Source organism: Scyliorhinus torazame, chromosome 2 (assembly GCF_047496885.1).
Source record: "Scyliorhinus torazame isolate Kashiwa2021f chromosome 2, sScyTor2.1, whole genome shotgun sequence".
Lineage (NCBI taxonomy): Eukaryota > Metazoa > Chordata > Chondrichthyes > Carcharhiniformes > Scyliorhinidae > Scyliorhinus > Scyliorhinus torazame.
Window position 1 is genome coordinate 232,725,594 of NC_092708.1, and position 21,334 is coordinate 232,746,927.

A 21,334-nucleotide genomic window follows, 5' to 3' on the forward strand; every position below is an offset into this window, starting at 1 on the left:
CCAAGATTTTGACCCACCACATTTTTACAAGATGCTCCCCCGCAGCATTGAATCAGACCAAGGTTGCCATTTTACAGGACTTGTCATGCAGAACGTCCTAATGATATTTGGCATCACCCAAAAATTCCACATAGCATACCACCCACAGTCGAGTGGTATCGTGGAGCGCATGAATCGGACCCTAAAATCCACCCTCAGAAAAATGGTCCAGCAGAACACCACCACTTGGGATTCAGTCCTCCCTTTTGCGTTGATGTTTTTGCGTAATACAATTTCTACTTCCACAGGTTACACCCCACACACCCTCATGACCGGACGCCTCATGGAAGGCACAGAAGTTTTATTAGGTTTAGACTTGACCAGCCCCGTGGTGACGGCCCTCACACACGAGAAAGCAGTAGAGCAATTAGTTGTAAATGTTAAAATGGCTAAGCTAGGAGCCGCAGTAAAATTGGGCACAAGAAATAGAGCACGGTTTGTTTCGACAAGACAGTGCATGCGACTGAGTACAGTATAGGACAGCAAGTCATGCTCTCCGTATATAACCCCAGCACATTCCTGTCACCAAAATACTTGGGTCCGTACTCCATTGCAGATAAAGTAAGCCCTTCCGCATATAAAATAAAGTATCCCAACGGTAAGACTGCGTGGTTCCATATCAACCAGCTGAAGGCATATGGAACACAGTCTAACCACGCACACGTCATGCTCGACGCAGCACACCACGCCCCGCCCACAGCCAACGTAACCCTACCATCCCCCAACACGTCCAGCCCAGCCACAGACTTGACCTTGACTCCACCCCCTAAATATACACTCCGGCCCAGAACACCCACAGACTGCAGCAGCAGAGACAGCGACTGTGACTCGGACGATAGCCACAGCACGCCTCCCTATCCCCATGCAACAGGACCCACACCCAGCGATTCCGACTACGATCCAAGTGATCCCTTCATGATCACTTTCCTAAACAAACCCCACCACCGAACCACACTGACCACCCCGATTCTGTCCCCACACAACTAGACACCAACTATTGGCACCGAGATAACTCTTTCCGACTCGCCCGCAACAACGAGAGCGACCCCACCTCACACCATGCAGCCCTTTCAGCCCTGATACACTCAAGAGTTTGGCACCTGGGAGAAGATGACGACCGTGGGTCTGACTCCCAAACCAAGAACCCCTTTGCGACCCTGTTCGCAACCGAGAACGGAGGTGTCCAGATGATGTTTTAAAAGGAACCACTTGGGAGAAGTGGTGTCCTTTCTGATGGAACCTGCCGCATGTTTTACATTGTTTGTAGTGTTTTATTAAATGTTGTATGTCAGACAGGAAAAAGAAAAATTTCCACGGCCCCACGCCTTTTCGGCCGAAACCTCTGAGGACTTGTCCACAGAGACTCACTATTGCCAAACACTAGTTCAGCAGAACTAGCTTGTCTGCAGAGACTTGTTAAGGTACCAGACGCCCGTTCGTAACTGCTCTTCTGGTTCAAGGAAAGAACCACTACGGCTGCCCCACCACGATGACTACATTTCTTGCCCGTTCTTGGCGGTTGCTCAGGCAGTGGAGAAACGGCTTGGGGCCCGCCCTGCCTGGGAACCCCCCCTCTGGTCAACTACACTCGGGTAGGGGAGACACGGCATTGGTAGCCGTCCTACCCGGGGACTCCATCCATCTCTTACCTGTCGTGCGCCCATACGCACCTCATTTTGGCAATTTTAGTTCAAAAAGTTGTGTTTTGTTTCAGGTAACCCTTAGGTTGCCAACCACATGCTATTTACATCCTGAAACATTTGGATGGTAAACTGCACAGTCTGCGAGACGGCTGGCCATGGTTCATTATTTGGAAGTGTGTCTTGTCCTAAAATTCGGTTTTTGAAAAAAAAAAAATGAGTGAGTCACACATAGTGACTAATTTTCAAGGGAGTAATTGGCACTAAAGGACAGACAGACTGTCGTACGAGATGTTAAACCAAGTTAGTTACAGACACTATGCTTGTTTCCACAGAACTCCAGAAGCTCCAGGACCGGAGAAGAGAAGGAAAGAAAAGAAGCACCATGAGGACATTCTCCGGATTGCTTATCTTAATGGACATTTGGTTGCGAGTGAACACGAACCCCATGAATTCAAGCCCCCCAGCCGATAATGTTTCACTTCCCCACAGTACCCAGAGCCGAGTCACCAGCGACACCACACCTTCTTGGTATGCCAGGTTTATAACCTGGTACTCTGTCATATGTAATAGAAACCTTACTAGTATTGGTGATACTCTGCTGCATCGTGCAGACTATGCGTCTAAGGAAATGGAGAAGGAGAGCCTACCGCGCTCGCACCCCGGTATATAGGATCAGATCCCCTATTTTCGGATACGACCAGACCCCCGCGATCTATTATAAAGAGCATTCATTTGCGGTTTTATTGTAAATAAAGAAATGTAAAGAACTGTTCATGAGCAAATGATACGATCCTGAGCTTGACTGCCAAGCCAGGGAAAATGTGTATAAACTGCTATGATTTTGTTTGTATGGTTGAGGAAGATAGAATGATGAACTGTTTAAGTGAGTGTAGTGTATGAAGAATAGTTAGAGGTTCCCATTTTTATTGTTTTGTAATGCATGTCCCTGTTTGACATAGCGCCCCTTAGAATTGTCAGCTAACATTTTTTGCATAGTTATGGTCAGTGTAGAGGCCATGAAAGAAGTGCCCCCCAGGTCAGGGAATGGAAAGCAACATAGTTGTGTGATCCTTCACGCTTCGCGTTAGGATCTAAGGAGGGTATGGAGCCACCTTAAGTGGCCAACTCCCGATTTAAAATGGCGAACAGCAAAGGCTGATGGGAAAATCAGCCAACAAGACAGAAACCAGCGGCTGCAGGTTTGCTGTGTATTTACCTCTGCAAAAACCAGACAACATCGATACCAGCGACCATCAGCATAACAAAGTAACAGCCATCTGCATACTGATGAGCAATCCCCGGGAACAATAAGTAACATTTTTGACACACAAAGCAAAGCCAGACTCCTCGGTGCCAGCAGGAGCCAACACAAAGGAGGTGAACGAGCACCTCAAGACCGCACATCGATCAGGGAACCGCTCCAGTATTGGAGGAAATTGAACCAAGCGATTGGGACAAAGTCCAATCACTTGGGACCAGGTACAGTGTCCGCCCCGAAAGGCGGGAAGCCCCTGGGGACTATAAGAGTTAAGCCCCAAGTTCAAATCGCTCTTCAGCTCCCCTTCACTCTCTTCTTCCTGCCCGGGTCACCCAGCAACACAAACCAACATTGACCGTGACCGGTGCAGTGACTCCAGTGATCACTGAAACCAGTAAGTCTTAATTCAACGCTCGCTACGAGATAGGCGCTCCTAGCAATCCGTACCAACTTCGAATCCCGCAGACTCAGAACCCGAACGAAAGGCCATTTGTTCCCCTGACCTGGTGGGCCAGTCCAAAGTTAAGTATAGGCCTGTTAGTTGTAGAAGTAGCTTAGACGTAGAATTTGTGCATGAGTAGCGATTACTGTGTATAATAAATGTGCTTTGATTTAAATCTTACTAATCGGTGTATTGGGTTATTGATCATTACTCGGACTTGAACCTCGTGGCGATATCATAAAGATACCTGGCGACTCGAGAGCAAAGGTAATAAAACAGAGCAATTGAACCAAGGAGAAAATCAGCAACAGTTCGGGGGTAGGTTATCTACTCCTGCTCCTATTTATGATCTTATGAGCTAGCATTTGTTCTTGGTCAACCTGAGGTATTGAACTGACATGTTCTTCGATGTAATAAAATCCAATTCAATCATTTTGGGGATTGTTAAAACATTAGTATCTATTTTTGTTAAGAAATATATTTTTCACTTACCGATCTTCTACATGAGCTTCATCATTATCTTTTGTACCCGCGGATAGCTCTGGCCACCATTGCTTAAGGACAGCTTGGAGCCAGTTTAAACCAGCAATCAGATACCTGCAATACATATCAAGGGAAATTATTCTAAACATGTTTTACTATCTCACTATCTCACATATCTCAACAGATAACAAATAAATTTAAATTTATTAAATTTGTGTTGTGACGGCAACAAGATGCGTTGTTGAGTCTGAGCTTTTCAATTGGTATAGTGCATCAGACAAACTGGGTGAAATGTCTTTCACCGAGTTTACATGGGGCAGCTCGGGTTTCCTCCGGGTGCTTCGGTTTCCTCCCACAAGTCCCGAAAGACGTGCTATTAGGTAATTTTGGACATTCTGAATTCTCCGTGTGCACCCGAAGAGGTGCCAGAATGTGGGGACTAGGGGCTTTTCACAGTAACTTCAGTAACTTCATTGCAGTTTTAATGTAAGCCTACTTGTGAAAATAAAGATTATTGAAAAAACATATACATACACAAGTTATTTTGGGCATTATCTTTCATACTTTGCCCAACAAGAGTATACCAGCAGCTAACAGATTTATTCCTTGCAAAAGCTCAAGCATTGTAAACTCTATGGGCGCTATTCTCGCCCCCCCCCCACGCCAGGTGGGAGAATCGGCAGTGCACCGCGCGAATCGGGCCACGCAGCCCCGACCCCCGCACGCGGTTCACCCACCCCCTCCCGGAAACCAGCGGCGCGCGATTTGCACCGGGCCACTCGGAGAACTGGCGAGCAGCGATTCTCCGGCCCGGATGGGCCGAGCAGCTGCTACGACACGACAGGTTCCCGCCGGCACCGTCCACTCCTGGGTTCCCGCTGGCGCCGTCCACTCCAGGTCGCTGCTGGCGGGAACGCTGGGGGAAGGGAGGGAGGGGGGCGGCTCCTTCACCGGGGTGGCCTCCGATGGGGTCTGGCCCGTGATCGGGGCCCACCAATCGGCGGGCCGACCTCTCTCTCCCCCCCCACCTCCTTCCCCACAACACCGGCGCCATGTTGGTGAGGGGTCGGCGTGCGTAAGGCGTTCCCCACGCATGCACGGGTTGGCGCGACGGACGCTGGAGCGGCGTGAACCGCTCCAGCGCCGTGCTGGCCACCTGTGGGGGCCAGAATAGGTCGTGCCCGGGCCCTGTTCGAGCCGTCATGAAACACGACGGCGTTCACGATAGCGTGAACACTTGGCCTCCATAATCGGAGAATCTATGTCTCTTGAGATTGAGATATTAAAAAGACAAATAGTCAGAATACAACTGACCTTTAACTACCACCCCCAAATCCAACCATAACAAGCTTGAAGTGCAGCCTGAACATAGAATCTCTAGTTCCGAAGACATCATATTGGACTCCGCTGCTCCCTCCACTGATGCTGCCAGACCCAAATTTTCACAGCACTCAGACATCCAGCATCTGCAGTATTTTACTATTATTAATATGGAATGTCTACCCATCTTCAAATCCATCACTCTCATCCTTCAAGACATCAGTCTGAACTAACTTTCAGCTGAGACTGTGTCAAACAGCCTCAATCCAAACTGGTACATGCCCCAGCTTAATACAGACATCATGCCACTGCTGTGCAATCACCCCACTTCATACTCAACCCATGAATAACACTGCCAGAGGTCCATGCTTCTTAAAACAAATAAAAATCTATTTGAAGTCAATTTTAATTACTTGGGTTACCATCCAAATGTGGTGGCGGTGGAAAAGTGTCAACAAAATTGATAGGAATAGACAGTTATCTTTCCAAAAGCCATTAGTTATGGTTTGCAATAGATGACTAATTAAAACTTTAATTCAGTCTCGGCTTCAGATACCTTTGCTGGGAATTCTGCTCCTCGTTAAACTGGTTTTCCCATTGCTACCCGAGAGGAACACCACGTCATACTCAACAGGCTGTCTGGAACTGCCAAACTTGTCGTCTTGTTATACAATTGTGGAGCAGTTGGAGTTAAGTTTTGCAAATTAACGTAAAGCTGTATAGTGGAACGCCCCCCCCCCCCCCCCCCCAAGCGGCAAATAGACAAAGGATTACATCGGACATATTGCACAGAAACATGCCACCTAAATCTATCCCGGTAACACTCCAAACCATGCACTTTCCTATGCTTGTCTAGCTTCCTCTTAAATGCAGATACTTGGCGCTTTTAACTACTCCTTATGCACAGTAAAGCAGGTTTTTGTAATTTCACTTATACTTACTCTTCAAACCTGCTTCTCAATAACTCTTGCACTAATGGCAAGAGGTCAACACAACAACCTACGGAGATGCTTTGTTTTTCTTCCTCCAGACTACAAGCAAAAACAAACATAGTTAAAAATTATTTTACAAAACTGGCAACATTTATTCTGGACAGAAAACAAATTCAATCTTACCTCTTTGTCAGCACTGGTAGGCAATCTGCAATAACAGCAATGTCCTGTATCCTACAGATGACAAAGATTCAACATCAAATATGAAACAAGAATTAAAGCAAGTTACTGAAAAGCAATGGCTCATGGTGAAAAACAAAATAGAAGATTACCAACAAAAAAACAAAAATGCTGAAAATCTCAGCAGGGTGAACATCATCTGTAGGGAGGATAGAGCTAATGTTTTGAACTGGCTGACTTTGTCAGAGCTAGAGGATTTCTATCTTTCCAGTACAGATGGTGTTCACTTTAATCATTTACTGTAGGGGTGACAAAACTTTCTGGACCTTGCAACCACGTGATAATCTTCAGACATTCAAGAGGCACAAAACATGGACATCCTTTTCAGACACATTTTTATTACTATTGTACACACTTGGGTGAGGAAATATATTAAAAAACATAGTTCAGATCATATAAAAAGTACATATAAGCAAGAAAGCTTACATATGTATTGATCTCCCAGCCCCTGAAGCTCACCTTCTGGCAATCCAGCATTCCTTCTACAACAGTTTTAATCTCTGCACCAACCTCCATCACAACACCAACTTCCTGCGACACAAGGCACCGCTTGCAAACTCGGACAGTCGAGGAAGCCTTACCTGTGCTGCCTGAGAATTTATAGCGAGAACTGCATTGTTTAGGTCTCAGCGAAGGTTTTGCACACATCTACTGAGTGGTTTAATGAATGAATAACAAGCACAGGAAAGGACCCCAGGTGTGATCAGTGTGGTCGCCACTCAACTTGCTACATTCACATTAGAGCTGGAGACTGCTCCACCAATTTGCCCGTGCTTCCCTCCCACCCTGTTCACGGAGGCATCTTCTCTGCACAGCGTGGGCTTGCTCTATCCCCTGGTCACTGAGCCACACTTTATGTAGAAATGGGCTGCATGGAAGTGTATGGGCCCCAGTTTGGCCATTTCCTGATATTAAGAAACAGCAATGAAGTTTACCTTTGCGATTACAGAATTTGTAAATCTGACTTGCATGAAACCGACTTATTAAGCTAAAGATCAATGAAGCCTAATTGTTACCTGACCAGGTAAGCTACCAGCTCGCTTGCACTTTTCTGCCAGAATGTCAGGGCGACATTGAGTCTTAGGTTTCTACCAAACAGCACTTGTGTCATTGTAGCATGATCCTTGGAAATCTGTGGTTTTAATAGAATCAAACAAAGAGTTAGGTAGAAAATGCAGTCACTTTTACATTACCAACTCCAGTTAAGAGTTCCACAGCTCGCATTATATTTTTAATTTGAGTTGTCTTTCTTTGGAAACTAGAAATGCATGTTAAAATTAGCATGCAAATACTTAAGAACATTTCTGTGATCACTATCTTAATGGAAACATTTATGGGTTATACCTCTGCTAAATTAGGCAAGAGGGACAAGCAAATGAAATTTTAAGCACTTGACATTAATACCACCAATGCTGTGTGTTTTCTAAAATCTTTGTTGTTTTGAAGCTTTGCAACTTCCTCCTCCCTCCATGACTCATGTAATGTATATTAACTGGTGATTAGCAACTGCTGGAAACAGCTGTCTCTTTATATTGCCGGGATGCCGCACAGTGCTATTCTGCAATGTTCCCCTTGGCGCCAGTACTATAGAATCCACCTGGGATAGGCTCGACAATAGTGGATCAGAGGCAGCCATTTTAAAAATCTGTTCTATGACTTACGATGCTCTCATACACAATGGTAACAAAGAAAAATAAACAGCTCAGCCAAAAGAAATGCGGACCTCTACCTCCAAAGTTGCCCAAAGTAAAACATTTCTTTGGCTGAACTGCCATGATTGTGGATGAAATTTCACATTAAGGTAATCTTTAACCTTCTGAGAGCAGCGCTGCTAAGTAAATACCATTACGTTGACACTGAAACAGAGAAAGACCCTGAAAGAAACACAGCAAATAAAACAAAATTCAGATCGTCAAAAGGGCAATTCACCAGTTTCCTTAAATCAGAATAGGGAACAGCGAATGTCATCTGTGCTGGAAAATATTTAGCATTAAAATAAACAGAATAAGACCCGAATTTGGTGCTCCTGATGATTCAGTTGGCAAATACAGACACATGGTGTGGTTTCTATGAGTTTGTCCCCCAAAGTAGCATATTTGAACATTAATTTCAGCAGCAGAATCATCAGGGATGCTACTGTTGACTTTCCAGGTTGGAGAAACTTTGGAGTTTGGGGAAGAGAAGGGTTGGTCACTGCCTGAAATTGCTGTTCAGATGCATGTGTGGATCAAGACAGGTTGCATGATATGCTAGGTTGTTTTTACACTGACAGCATGGCTCTACTTCACCTCCTACCATCTTTCACTGCCTTTGATTTGCTAATCCCAACTGCTTGCCTGGAGCAGCAGAAATTTCCAACAATTAAAACAATGATCTTACATTTACAAGGCACCTTCTATGCCTCGCCAAAGCGCTTTACAGCTGTGAAAATGTTGCAATTTGCATACAGCAAGCACTCAGAAATAACATTATCGACCAGTTCATCTGTCTTTTTTTGAACAAGGGATAAACATTAGCTTCAGGATGCAGAGGTTAATTCCCCTGCTGCTCTTTGGAATGTGTTACATCCACCTGGGAAGGCAGATCGGAGCTTAAGTTTCACGTCTCATCTGAAAGACAGCCAGATGAGTGCAGTGCTCCCTCAGTGCCAAGACCAGGAGTGCTAAATATGGGAAAGAACCAAGCCATTGTCTTTAGTTCTTGCTACAAACCCCTGTTCCCAGTCACTGACTCCATTCCTCTTCCCGCACAACTTTGATCTAGATAAGATTGCAAGCTATTTGACCAAACTGAGCTTCTGATCAATCTCTTATCCTTCAATAAGAGCACCGACTTCAAAATGCATATTATTTCCCTTCTTTGCTACATCTCAGCCTACTGACTGCTGAAACTCTAATACATACCCTTGCTATCTAGAGATTATCAATCTATATTCTGTTAATTTGGCCAGCCTCTGACATTCTATAATTTTAGATCATCCAAATATTTGCAGCTGGTATCCAAACACCAAACCAAATTTTGTTCATCCATACTTGCTGATCTAAACAAGAAATGTCTCAAATTTAAACCGCTCAGCCTGGGGTTCAAATCCCCTGACGTCACCTCTCCCCATCTCGAACCTCCTCTAGCCTTATAACCCTCCCAGATTTACGCAGTTCTCCAATTCTAGTCTTTTGCATAACCCAAATTACTAATGCTCCAGCATTGGCGATCATTCTGCTGGAGGAAGCAAATTTTGAAATTTGTCCTCTACCTATGCCCTTGCCGCTCCTCTGAGACAGTTCTTGAAATCTCCTCTTTGAGCAAGAAAATGTGAAGAGCATTGAAGTATATCAGATCCTGAGGGATATAGGTAGGGTGGATGTGGAGCAGGTGTTTCCTTTTGTTGGGGGAATCTATTACTGGGGCTTATAAATAAGGGGCCATCCAATTAGGACAGAGATGAGGAGAACTTTGTTCTCTGAGCATCACTAGTCTCTGGAACTCTTTCTCAAAAGGCAGTGGAAGCAGTGTCTTTGAATATTTCTACTGCAGAGTTAGATAAGATTCTTGATTAACAAGGGAACTGGATAAATATTTGAAGGTGGGAAAAAAGGTGATTCTCTCAATCAGTTTCAATGGCTGCTTCAAAAACACAGAAATAAGTTGTAGCAATATTGGAGAATTTGACATCCCCACCTGTGCAAAATAATCTGCATATGTTACAGAAGTACCAGCCCGTGAAGCAGAATCACTAGAGTTCATCAGTGAGCGGCGATTGTCGTCGCTTAATTTAGGTGCAGTTCCTGAACAGACTACTTCGTTTTCTTTATTTGCCATGTCACAGCCCTGAAAGCTTGGGTGCTGCTTTCCGTTGCTCACGTTACTTTGGACTCTACGTCGAGTTTTCTTTTTACAGCACGTTGCTTTGGATGTTCTGTGCAATGTTTTCTCAGTTTGTCCAGTAGATGATCTGTAGAGACAAATCCAACAGTCGTATACTCACTGGCTCCCAGCAAAAGTAATCATACTCTTCTCCAAGCTACAGGTAAGCACTTTAAATAAAAATAGATTGAACTAAAGTTGCTCCCTTTGTGGCCCTTTGTTATTTAGAACAAAAAAAGTATCCTGTCCATCTCATGAAACTAGAGCAGAACTTGAGGATCTCATTTCAGCGAAGGGATACGTCAAGTACTACATTGCACATGACAAACACCATCTTGGGTATATAAAAATTTATCTTTGTAATGTTTGAGAAGTGAAAATTCAAAGCAATAAACTCCATTAAATTTGCGATCTGAATTGTGATGAAATATGCAATATTAATAACTGATCTCACTTAGCTTATTTCTACGAGTAGAAACCATAAGCAAGGCCAACTCCATTGTCATCAACTGGTTATCCAACTGTTTAGCAGACAGCAATTGTTTCCCCCTTCAGTGCTCGAGTCTGCTAAGTAATCTCTGGACCAGAGGTTGCACAAAAGCAATTGATAATTTCTATACTGGGGGTTAAGGAAGTGGAGGATGGCATTCTATGGCATCGGTGTAATTGGGTTTCAATGTGGTAACATTTTCAGTATTTAAGACAACATCAGAAACTAACTAGTCCATTGCAGCAAGGGAGCATTATTGGAAATACTCTGAAGATCAATTGTTCAGGTAAAATGCTAGGGGTCAGCTTTTACAGGGGTAATGTTTTGGACGGGTTTACTTTTAACTAAAACACATTTAACATGGCACTCAAATGAATCCCCGAGATAATGGGGGTAGAAACGCCCACACCAGCCATTTATATGAGTCCCGCACGACATGTTGAAATATTGGGACAAATAGTGAAATGATGGTCGTTCTTTTTTAAACTCTCTCCACCAACCCCACTGGAAACTGGTAAGTGATATAAAAACTTACCCCCAGCAGCCTTCATTTCCGGGAGCGGAGTGGGAGAGAGAGAGAGAGAGAGAGAGAGAGCCGGGGAGCAGCTTGGGAACGGGTAAGTGATAGATATTCTGCTATTCTGAGTGTTCTGGCTTTGGGGGGTGGGGGAAAGAAACGGATGACTGAAAAGTGACATCACAGGAAAGCTGTGACCTAATTGGCTGGTAGGGCGGGTGCAGACTAGATGGGCCGAATGGCCTCCTTCTGCACTGTATGTTCTAATGAAACATAATTAATTAATACTTAATCATAATTTAGAGGGGTATCTGAGCTAGAGACCGGAGAGTACTGTATTGAGCATTTACATTTATAGTAGAAATCTAGTGCTAGGAAACAAAGTTTAGGAAACATATAGTTAACAATAACTTTTTTAAAAATTCAACAAGTATTTATTTTTAAATGTAATTTATAATTAGTTAACGCAATGTCAGTCAGAGGGGTGCAATGCTCTGACTGTGAGATGCAGCAGGTCCGGGGGCTTCCAGTGTCCCGGATAGTTACATCTGCAGAAAGTGCACACAACTGGGGCTCCTCACAGACCGCATGGATCGGTTGGAGCAGCAGTTGGATGCACTTCGGAGCATGCAGGTGGCGGAATGTGTCATAGAAAGCAGTTAGAGAGATGTGGACACACCCAAGGTGCAGGCAGAGAGATGGGTGACCACCAGAAGAGGCAGGCAGTCAGTGCAGTACAGGAATCCTCTGTGCTTGTCCCCTTCTCGAACAGGTACACCATTTTGGATACTGTTGGGGGGGAATAGCCTGTCAGGGGAAAAACAGCAGCAGCCAGAGTACTGGCACCACGGCTGGCTCTGATGTTCAGCAGGGAGGGTCAAAGCGCAGATGAGCAATAGTCATAGGGGACTCTATAGTCAGGGGCACAGATAGGCACTTCTGTGGATGTGAAAGAGACTCCAGGATGGTATGTTGCCTCCCTGGTGCCAGGGTCCAGGATGTCTCAGTACGGATAGCGGGCATCCTGAAAGGAGAGGGTAAACAGCCAGAGGTCGTGGTACATATTGGTACTAACGACATAGGCAGGAAGGGGCATGAGGTCCTGCAGCAGGAGTTCAGGGAGCTAGGCAGAAAGTTAAAAGACAGGACTTCTAGGGTTGTAATCTCAGGATTACTCCCTGTGCCACGTGCCAATGAGGCTAGAAATAAGAAGATAGTACAGCTAAACACCTGGTGTAGGAGGGAGGGTTTCAGTTACCTGGACCACTGGGACCTCCCGGGGCAGGTGTGACCTGTAGAAGACAGACCGGTTGCATCTGAATTGGAGGCGCATAAATATCCTGGCCGCAAGGTTTGCTAGTGTCACACAGGAGGGTTTAAACTAGTATGGCAGGGGGGTGGGTACCGGAGCAATAGGTCAGAAGGTGAAAAAATTGAGGGAGAACTAGGGAATAGGGCCAGTATGGCTGTGAGGAAGAGCAGACAGGGAGATGTCACTGAAAACAGCGGGACTGGTGGCCTGTAGTGCATATGTTTTAATGCGAGAAATATATTAACTTAGAGCTTGGATAAGTACTTGAAACTATGATGATGTTGCCATTAGAGACCTGTTTGAGGGAAGGACAGGATTGGCAGCTAAACGTTCCAGGACTTAGATGTTTCTGGCACGATAAAGGGAGATGTAAAAGGGGTGGAGGAGGTGCGCTACTGGTTAGGGAGAATATCACAGCTGTAATGCGGGAGGACACCTCAAGAGGGCAGTGAGGCTATATGGGTATAGAGATCAGGAATAAGAAGGATGCAGTCACAATGTTGGGGGTTTACTGCAGGCATCCCAACAGCCAGCGGGAGATAGAGGAGCAGATTTTGGAAAGGAGTAAAAGCAACAGGATTGTTGTGATGGGAGACTTATAACTTCCCCAATGTTGATTGGGACTCACTTAATGCTAGGGGCTTGGATGGGGCAGATCTTGTAAGGAGCATCCAGGAAGGCTTCTTAAAACAATATGTAGATAGTCCAGCTAGGCAAGGGGCTGTACTGGACCTGGTCTTGGGGAATGAGCCCGGCCAGGTGGTAGAAGTTTCAGTAGGGGAGCATTTCGGGAACAGTGACCACAATTCAGTAAGTTTTAAAGTGCTGGTGGACAAGTATAAGAGTGGTCCTGGGGTGATTGTGCTAAATTGGGGGAAGGCTAATTATAACAAGATTAGGCGGGAACTGAAGAACCTAGATTGGGGGCGGATGTTTGAGGGTAAATCAACATCTAAGATGTAGGAGGCTTTCAAATGTCAGATGAAAGGAATTCAGGACCGGCATGTTCCTGTGAGGAAGAAGGATAAATACAGCAAATTTCGAGAACGTTTTTTTTAAATTAAATCCCTTTTTATAAAAAAATTGTTTTTAAAAGGATTTTAAAAAAACCTTGGGGGTTTTTTTTCTTTGGGGGGAGGAACAAAAAAGAATTTATTTTTCGCACCAAAACTCAGGGAAAAAAAAGAGAAAGCGCAGACAGAAATATGCCTCCAAGTAATAAATTGGGGGGACGGCGAGATGTAAGGAGGAACAGGAGCGAAGGCGAAGGAAAAAAGCAGGAGCTGGTGCCGCGCAGGCAGACGACCCGACCCCACGGGGCGAGGCGGAGGTACAGGCGAATCAGGAAGAGGAAAAGCTGGCGAGCTGAGCAGCAGAGCAGGAACAGGGGGAGGAATGGAGAAGCGTGCTGAAAATGGAAATAAACACCATAAAGGAGGAAATAAAAACAGAGATAAAACGCTAGGAGGGAGGCACTCAGGATGGAGCTCCACACAATGATGAAGGAGATGCTGGCGGAGACAACAGAAAAAATGCAGCGAAACATCAACGGCCTGGAAAGGAAGGTGGAGGTGCAGGAGAAAACTATTCAGGAGTTGGAGAGGACCACCTCGGACTACAGCGGCAGGATGGTAACTCATGAAGCCGAGGTGAAAAGGCTGGTAACGAACCAGGGGAGCCTAAGAGGGAAAGTGGAGGACCAGGAAAATAGGTCCAGGCAGCAGAATGTTAAAATAGTGGGTCTGCCAGAGGGGATGGAGGGCAGAGATCCAACAGGCTACATCACCCAAATGCTGGGCAAGCTAGTGGGAAGGGAGAAGTTTCCAAACCCTCAGATATCGACAGGGCGCACAGGTCGCTCCGACCCAGGCCCAAAGCCGGGGAGCAGCCCAGAGCGATTATCGTGAAGCTGCACAGGTTCCAAGACAGGGAAAAAATCCTAAAGTGGGCCCGGCAGACGAAAGCGAGCACGTGGGAAGGGAAGACCATAAGGGTGTACCAGGACATTGGGGCGGACCTGGCCAAAAGAAGGGCTGAATTCAACAGGGCCAAATCAGCACTCTACAAAAGTAATGTGAAATTTGGGATGTTATTCGCAGCCAAACTCTGGGTAACATTTGAGGGGAAGGAGCTGCTTTTTAACACCCAAGCAGCAGCTGAGGAGTTCGTTAGAGCGAACAAACTGGGGGAGGGACAGCCACAACGGCCATTATGAAAGCGACGGGGATGGAAAGGAAAGGAAGAATCGGAACAAAGAGCAGCGGGCAGACCGCAAACAGAGACAATACGATCACGAACTGTACACACGTGTTTGGTGCACTGTGCGGACTCGTTCCCGGGCTCGTTCCACCTCTCAATGCAATGGGGGGGGGGGGGGGGGGGGGAGCGAAGCAAGGCGAATAAGGGTGAAAAAGGCAGACAGGAGGGCGATACAAGGGCTAGCAAAAGGAAGATAAAACAGGACCAGAGCAGGGCAAGTGCTTGGGGTGGGGGGCCCACCGTGCTAGCGAGGAGGGCTAACACGGGAGGGCAGGAAGAAAGGAGGGCCACGGCGCACTTCTCAGGGGAGAGGGAGCGCCTGGCAGAGAAGGGAGGGGGCAGGGCAGAAGGGGGGGGGGGGGGACAGAGGAACAGGGACTAAGGGGGGGGAGGAGTCGGGGGGAGAGCACAGAACAAAAGAGAAGCAAAGGGAAGGGTGAGGTAGATAAGCAGCACGAACACAGGCCTCGGCAGGCATGGAGCAGGGCGAGGAACCAAGATGGTGCCAGAAGCAGCCACTCGGGAGGACTTCAGGACAAAGGGAGACCCTGGAGTGCAGGGGCGCAGCCACTTGGCGTACACACAGCTGGCGGCCATGGTGGGTGCCTCCTGGACAAAAGAAAACCCCGGAGCCCGACCTCATGGCGAGAGCGGTGACCACGGCCATTTTGTACGGCCCCCTAACAAAGGGAAACCCCGGAGGACAGGGGCGCATCAACCAGTTAAGTATGGATGACCCCGGAGGATCAAAGACCCCCCACCAGGATTGTTACCTGGAACGTAAGGGGACTCAACGGCCCGGTCAAAAGATCCAGAGTCTTCACCCACCTAAGAAACCTGAAAGCAGACATAATCTACCTACAAGAGACGCACCTGAGGGAGAAGGACCGATGGCTGGTAAGGAAGGGCTGGGTGGGACAGACATACCACTCATGCTACGGGACGAAGGCTAGGGGAGTAGCAATATTAATTAGTAAGAGGACGAGGTTTATGGAAACCAAGACAGTTACGGACCCAGGGGACGGTACGTCATGGTCAGCGGTGCCCTGGAAGGGGCACCGGTCGTACTGGTAAATGTGTACGCTCCCAACTGGGACGACACAGAATTCATAAAGAAGACCATGGCAGAAATCCCCGACCTTGACACACACCGACTGATCATGGGGGGGGGGGGGGGGGGGGGGGGGGGCGGCGACTTCAACAGTGTACAGGACCCACTGACTGACCGATCAAACCCCAGAGCAGGGAAAAAGACTGGCATGGCTAGGGAACTAGGAGCATTTGTGGAGCAGATGGGGGCGGTGGACCCATGGAGGTTCCTGCACCCGGGAGAGAAGGAATTTTATACTTCTCACAAGTACACAAGGTATACACCCATATCGACTTCTTTGCAGTGGGGAAATCGGTGCTTCCAGGGATCACGGGAACGGAGTACTCTGCGATCGTTATCTCCGACCACGCTCCACACTATATGGGTGTGAGGTTGGAGACAGGCCGTGCCCAGCACCTTACATGGAGGCTGGACCCGGACCTCCTGGCTGACGAGGCCTTCAGTCAGAAAACATCGCGGGCCATAGGCGACTACGTGAGTAACAACCAAAACGGGGAGGTCTCACCCTCCACGTTCTGGGAGGCACTGAAGGCCGTGATTAGAGGAGAGATCATAGCCTACAAGGCATGCAGAGATAGGGAAGAGAGGGTGGCCAGGCAACAACTGGTGGACTCCATTCTGGAAGTCGACAGAATATACTCCGAGGCCCCGACCGTAGGGCTGCTGGCGGAGAGGAAAAAGCTGCAAATGGACTTTAACCTGCTATCCACTAGGAAAGCAGTGTACCAACTCCGTCAGACACGGGGGACCTTCTACGAACACAGAGACCAGGCTGGCCGCCTATTGGCTCACCAGCTGAGAAAGCAGGCAGCCACAAGGGAAATAGCGCAGGTAAAGGATAGCAGAGGCAGACTGGTAACAGAACCAAAGGAGGTCAATCGGGCATTTGAGACCTTCTACCGGGGACTATACACCTCCGAGCCCCCCAACAGGGATGAAACTGTTCCTAGACGGACTGGAAATACCAGTTGTACCAGATGGAGGCGGGACGGGGGCACATTGACGGTCGGGGACTCTACGCAGGGCACAGACAGGCGACACTAGACGAACTGACGAGGAAGTGGAGGCTAGCAAAAGGACAGAAAATGAGACACCGCCAAATAAAACACTTCCTCCGCAAAGAAACTGTGGGGTACCCTGGGGCCCCAGAAAGCACACTACTAGAGGACCTGATAGGCACAAGCAACGAGAAGTGGGGGGGGGGGGCTATGTGGGAAAATATACGGACAGCTACTGGACAGAGCCAGGACTCCACTGGACGAGATCAGACAAAAATGGGAGGACAAACTGGGGACAGAGGTAGGATGGAGACTCTGGAGCGAAGCACTGAGCAGGGTGAACTCCACCTCCTCCTGCGAAAGGCTAAGCCTAATGCAGCTCAAAGTGGTGCACAGAGCGCACCTGACCAGAACCCGAATGACCAGGTTCTTCCCGGAGGTGGAGGACAAATGTGAGCGGTGCCAGAGGGGCCCGGCCAACCACGCCCACATGTTTTGGGCTTGCCCCAAGCTTGCTGGGTTCTGGACAGCCTTCTCCGAGGCAATGTCCAAGGTTGTGGGGGTGAGGATGAAGCCATGCCCAATAGTGGCAATCTTCAGGGTATCGGAGGAGCCAGAGTTCTACAATGCCCTTGCTTTCGCTTCCCTAGTCGCACGCCGGAATACCCCAGAATACTGAAGGAGGCAAGAGAGGAAATTGCTGAGGCCTTGACAGAAATCTTTGGATCCTCACTGTCTTCAGGTGATGTCGCAGAGGACTGGAGAATGGTCAATGTTGTTCCTTTGTTTAAGAAGGGTGAGCCTTACGTCAGTGGTAGGGCAATTACTGGAGAGAATCCATTTGGAAGTAAGTGGACGTATTAGTGAGAGGCAGCACAGTTTCGTGAAGGGGAGATCATGTCTCAATAACTTGATAAGAGTTTTTCGAAGAGGTTACAAAGATGATTAATGCAGGTAGGGCAGTAGATGTTGTCTATATGGACTTCAGTAAGGCCTTTGACAAGGTCCCTCATGGTAGACTGGTACAAAAGGTGAAGTCACACAGGATCGGAGGTGAGATGGCAAGATGGGTACAGAACTGGCTAGGTCATAGAAGGCAATGGAAGGGTGCTTTTCTGATTGGAGGGCTGTGACGAGCAGTGTTCCGCAGGGATCAGTACTGGGACCTTTGCTATTCGTAGTATATATAAATGATTTGGAGGAAAATGTAACTGGTCTGATTAGTAAGTTTGCGGACGACACAAAAGATTGATGTAATTGCGGATAGCGATGAGGACTGTCAGAGGATACAGATAGTAGGATTTAGATAGTTTGGTGACTTGGGCGGAGAGATGGCAGATGGAGTTTAATCCGGACAAATGTGAGGTAATGCAATTTGGAAGGGCTAGTACAGGTAGGGAATATACAGTGAATGGTAGAACCCTCAAGAATATTGACAGCCAGAGAGATCTAGGTGTACAGGTCCACAGGTCACTGAAAGGGGCAACACAGGTGGAGAAGGTAGTCAAGAAGGCATACGGCATGCTTGCCTTCATTGACCAGGGCCTTGAGTATAAAAATTGGCAAGTCATGTTGCAGCTGCATAGAACCTTAGTTAGGCCACACTTGGGAGTATAGTGTTCAATTCCGGTCGCCACACTACCAGAAGGATGTGGAGGCTTTGGAGAGGGTGGAGAAGAGATTTACCAGAATGTTGCCTGGTATGGAGGGCATTAGCTATGAGGAGCGGTTGAATAAACATGGTTTGTTCTCACTGAAGCGACAGAGGTTGAGGGGCGATCTGATAGAGGTCTACAAAATGATGAGGGGCATAGACAGAATGGATAGTCAGAGGCTTTTTCCCCAGGGTAGAGAGGTCAATTACTAGGGGGCGTAGGTTTAAGGTGCAGGGGGCAAGGTATAGAGGAGATGTACGAGGCAAGTTTTTTTTTTTAAAACGGAGGTGGTGGAAGCAGAGACGATAGTGACGTTTAAGGGGCGTCTTGACAAATACATGAATAGGATGGGAATAGAGGGATACGGACCCCGGAAGGGTAGAAGATTTTACTTTAGACGGGCAGCATGGTCGGCGCAGGCTTGGAGGGCCTGTTCCTGTGCTGTACGTTTCTTTGTTCTTTGAAGAGGAAACTGTTGGCTGTGCTTGCAGTTTCCATGCTGTTCGGGAGTGGGGGCAAAAGTCACATCATTGACGGCTCCCAGCCCTTGACCTCAGCCCTGGTACAGGGGGTTTGCACTGAGTCGCACCCACAAGGATCTGGTTGGCAAGGCTTAGCCACCTCTTCCCTCCCCAGGAGAGCGGAGAACAATGGCTGAAGACTGGAGACCCGAATGCTCATTTATTTAAATGATGTGGAGATGCTGGTGTTGGGCTGGGGTGGGCACAGCCAGAAGTCTGACAACACCAGGTTAAAGTGCAACAGGTTTGTTTCAAATCATTAGCTCCTTCCTCAGGTGAATCCTCAGGGGGATTTACCCGAGGATAGAGCTGCACTCTGAAAGCTAGTGATTCGAAACAAACCTGTTGGACTTTAACCTGGTGCTGTCAGACTTTGTACATTTGTTTAAAGATCGTTCTGGAGGCTGGTTCCTGTGCCCAGTTTTCATGCGTGCAGTTGATCACTCCTCTCCCACCTGGAATTGATCTCTTCCTATCGTAAATTACATGAGAAACTCACGGAAACATGGCACATGTAATTTTTTTAATAAAATTAATAATGAATTCAGGTATATGATGTGATTGTAGAGGTGATACTTTGGTTCTGAAAATGTTGAGCTTTGGCCCCCCCGAACAAGCAGGATAGACTATTACACAGATTGATGTTTACATGAGTATATACGGCATACATCATCATCTCAAAAGGTAAGCCAGCAATTACTTGTGAGTAGACTCTTTTCCAGCGAGTTTAAAAGAGTGGCCATCACTTCAGTATCCACCCCAGCTTTTCAACATGTCATACGAGACTCAGATCATCAAACGTGTTCTTGTATCACTATCTGTGGATGCACAAATGCGTGACCTAATTCACAGCAGAGAAAATGGTCACTGCTCAGAGATAGAAGCTGATCTTAAACTAATTTAGTCTGGAGTACATAAGGGAGCCTTGCTAACCATGATGAGAGACTAGGGAATAACATACAACAGCAGTCCTGATGATGGTCATCAACCTGAGACACAAACTTGGCTTCTCTTTACAGATCCCACCTGCGGAATAATGTGCTTTAAGTATGTACCAAGTTGATTTTTGTGTGGCTTGTAGTGGATTGAGGGTGTATCATGTACTTTTCTAGCTTTTATTGAGACAACATGTGCTTTCAAGGGAAGTGGGAACTCTGAGAAAAATACAGCTCTTTCAATTATTTTTGAAGTCAGGAAGGAGAATGATTTCTCCTACCAGCCCCATAAAAGATTTCCTGCCTGCTGTCAATTCCTTCATTGCATCCCCATGCCAGGAATGCATGGTCTGAGAGTAAGCCTGACTTCAAAGACAATTCCGGCTTCCCTCAGCAGAGGAGCCAGTACGTTTCTCACTTGCACCCCCTGACTTGGCAAGCTACCTGCCCATGCTTGCTCAGCTCTGGCAGTTCATTGTGCTATTTGATGTGAGGCACAACTATGAAAACAGACTGGACCCATCAGGTGCAGAGTACTCTTATGTACTCAATTTACAACATCTTTGAAAAACAACTCCTAGATAGCAAGGATAATTTGTTAAAAAGTTTACCCTTTAAAGTAAAAATATGGATAGTGCAATTGGTGGCCGAACAGTCCACACAAGTGTTAGCATGCAAAAGAGTTAAATCAGGGACTGATCTCACCTTTTAATTTCAGGAGTCGCCTCTTTACATTCCGTGATTCTAACCTGGTATTAAAAACACAATCATTATACATTTCTACATTACAGGCAAGAGCTTTCTCAGATAAGTTTTTGGTCTACCAAAAAGAATGGGCATTAATGCCAGAGGTAAAAATGCAGATTAAGTATGTGATCAATTCTCATTTCAATGATTAGGTTCATTATTCACTGCTGTAATCAAAACTGGAGAAAGGATTTTTTATTTTATTTTTTTTAATTGGGGGGGGGGGACCGGACACCTATGATCAATTACATTGCTTGAGTAAACATAGAAATAGAATCCCTACAGTGCAGGTGGTGGTCATTTGGCCCATCGAGGCTGCCCCAACCCTCCCTAAGGGCACCCTACACAGGCTCACGCCAACTCCGCAGCCCCACCTAACCTTTTGGACATTAAAGGGGCAATTTATTATGGCCAATCCACCGAACCTGCACATCTTTGGACTGTGGGAGGAAACTGGAGCCCCCGGAGGAAATCCACGCAGATTGTGCAAACTTCGCACAGTCATCCAAAATTGGAATCAAATCCGGGTCCCTGCCGCTGTGAGGCAGCAGTGCTAACCACTGTCTCA

General features: G+C 46.9%; 1 protein-coding gene and 1 long non-coding RNA gene across 2 annotated transcripts in view; one reads left to right on the forward strand and one right to left on the reverse strand.

Annotated features, from left to right (window-relative positions):
* The window catches only part of LOC140396407 (uncharacterized), a 50,350-nt gene extending 39,766 nt beyond the window's left edge, over nucleotides 1-10,584 (forward strand). The window contains exon 3 of the long non-coding RNA XR_011936516.1: nucleotides 10,450-10,584. This is a non-coding gene — a long non-coding RNA (uncharacterized lncRNA). The remainder of the gene's footprint in view (nucleotides 1-10,449) is intronic.
* Nucleotides 1-21,334, reverse strand: part of katnbl1 (katanin p80 subunit B-like 1) — a 51,449-nt gene that overhangs the window by 9,143 nt on the left and 20,972 nt on the right. Inside the window, exons 3-8 of the mRNA XM_072484984.1 lie at nucleotides 20,725-20,768; nucleotides 10,036-10,309; nucleotides 7,374-7,489; nucleotides 6,301-6,351; nucleotides 6,127-6,216; nucleotides 3,875-3,979 (exon numbers count right to left, since the gene is read on the reverse strand). Coding sequence (XP_072341085.1) covers nucleotides 3,875-3,979; nucleotides 6,127-6,216; nucleotides 6,301-6,351; nucleotides 7,374-7,489; nucleotides 10,036-10,309; nucleotides 20,725-20,768 — 680 coding nt within the window. The remainder of the gene's footprint in view (nucleotides 1-3,874; nucleotides 3,980-6,126; nucleotides 6,217-6,300; nucleotides 6,352-7,373; nucleotides 7,490-10,035; nucleotides 10,310-20,724; nucleotides 20,769-21,334) is intronic.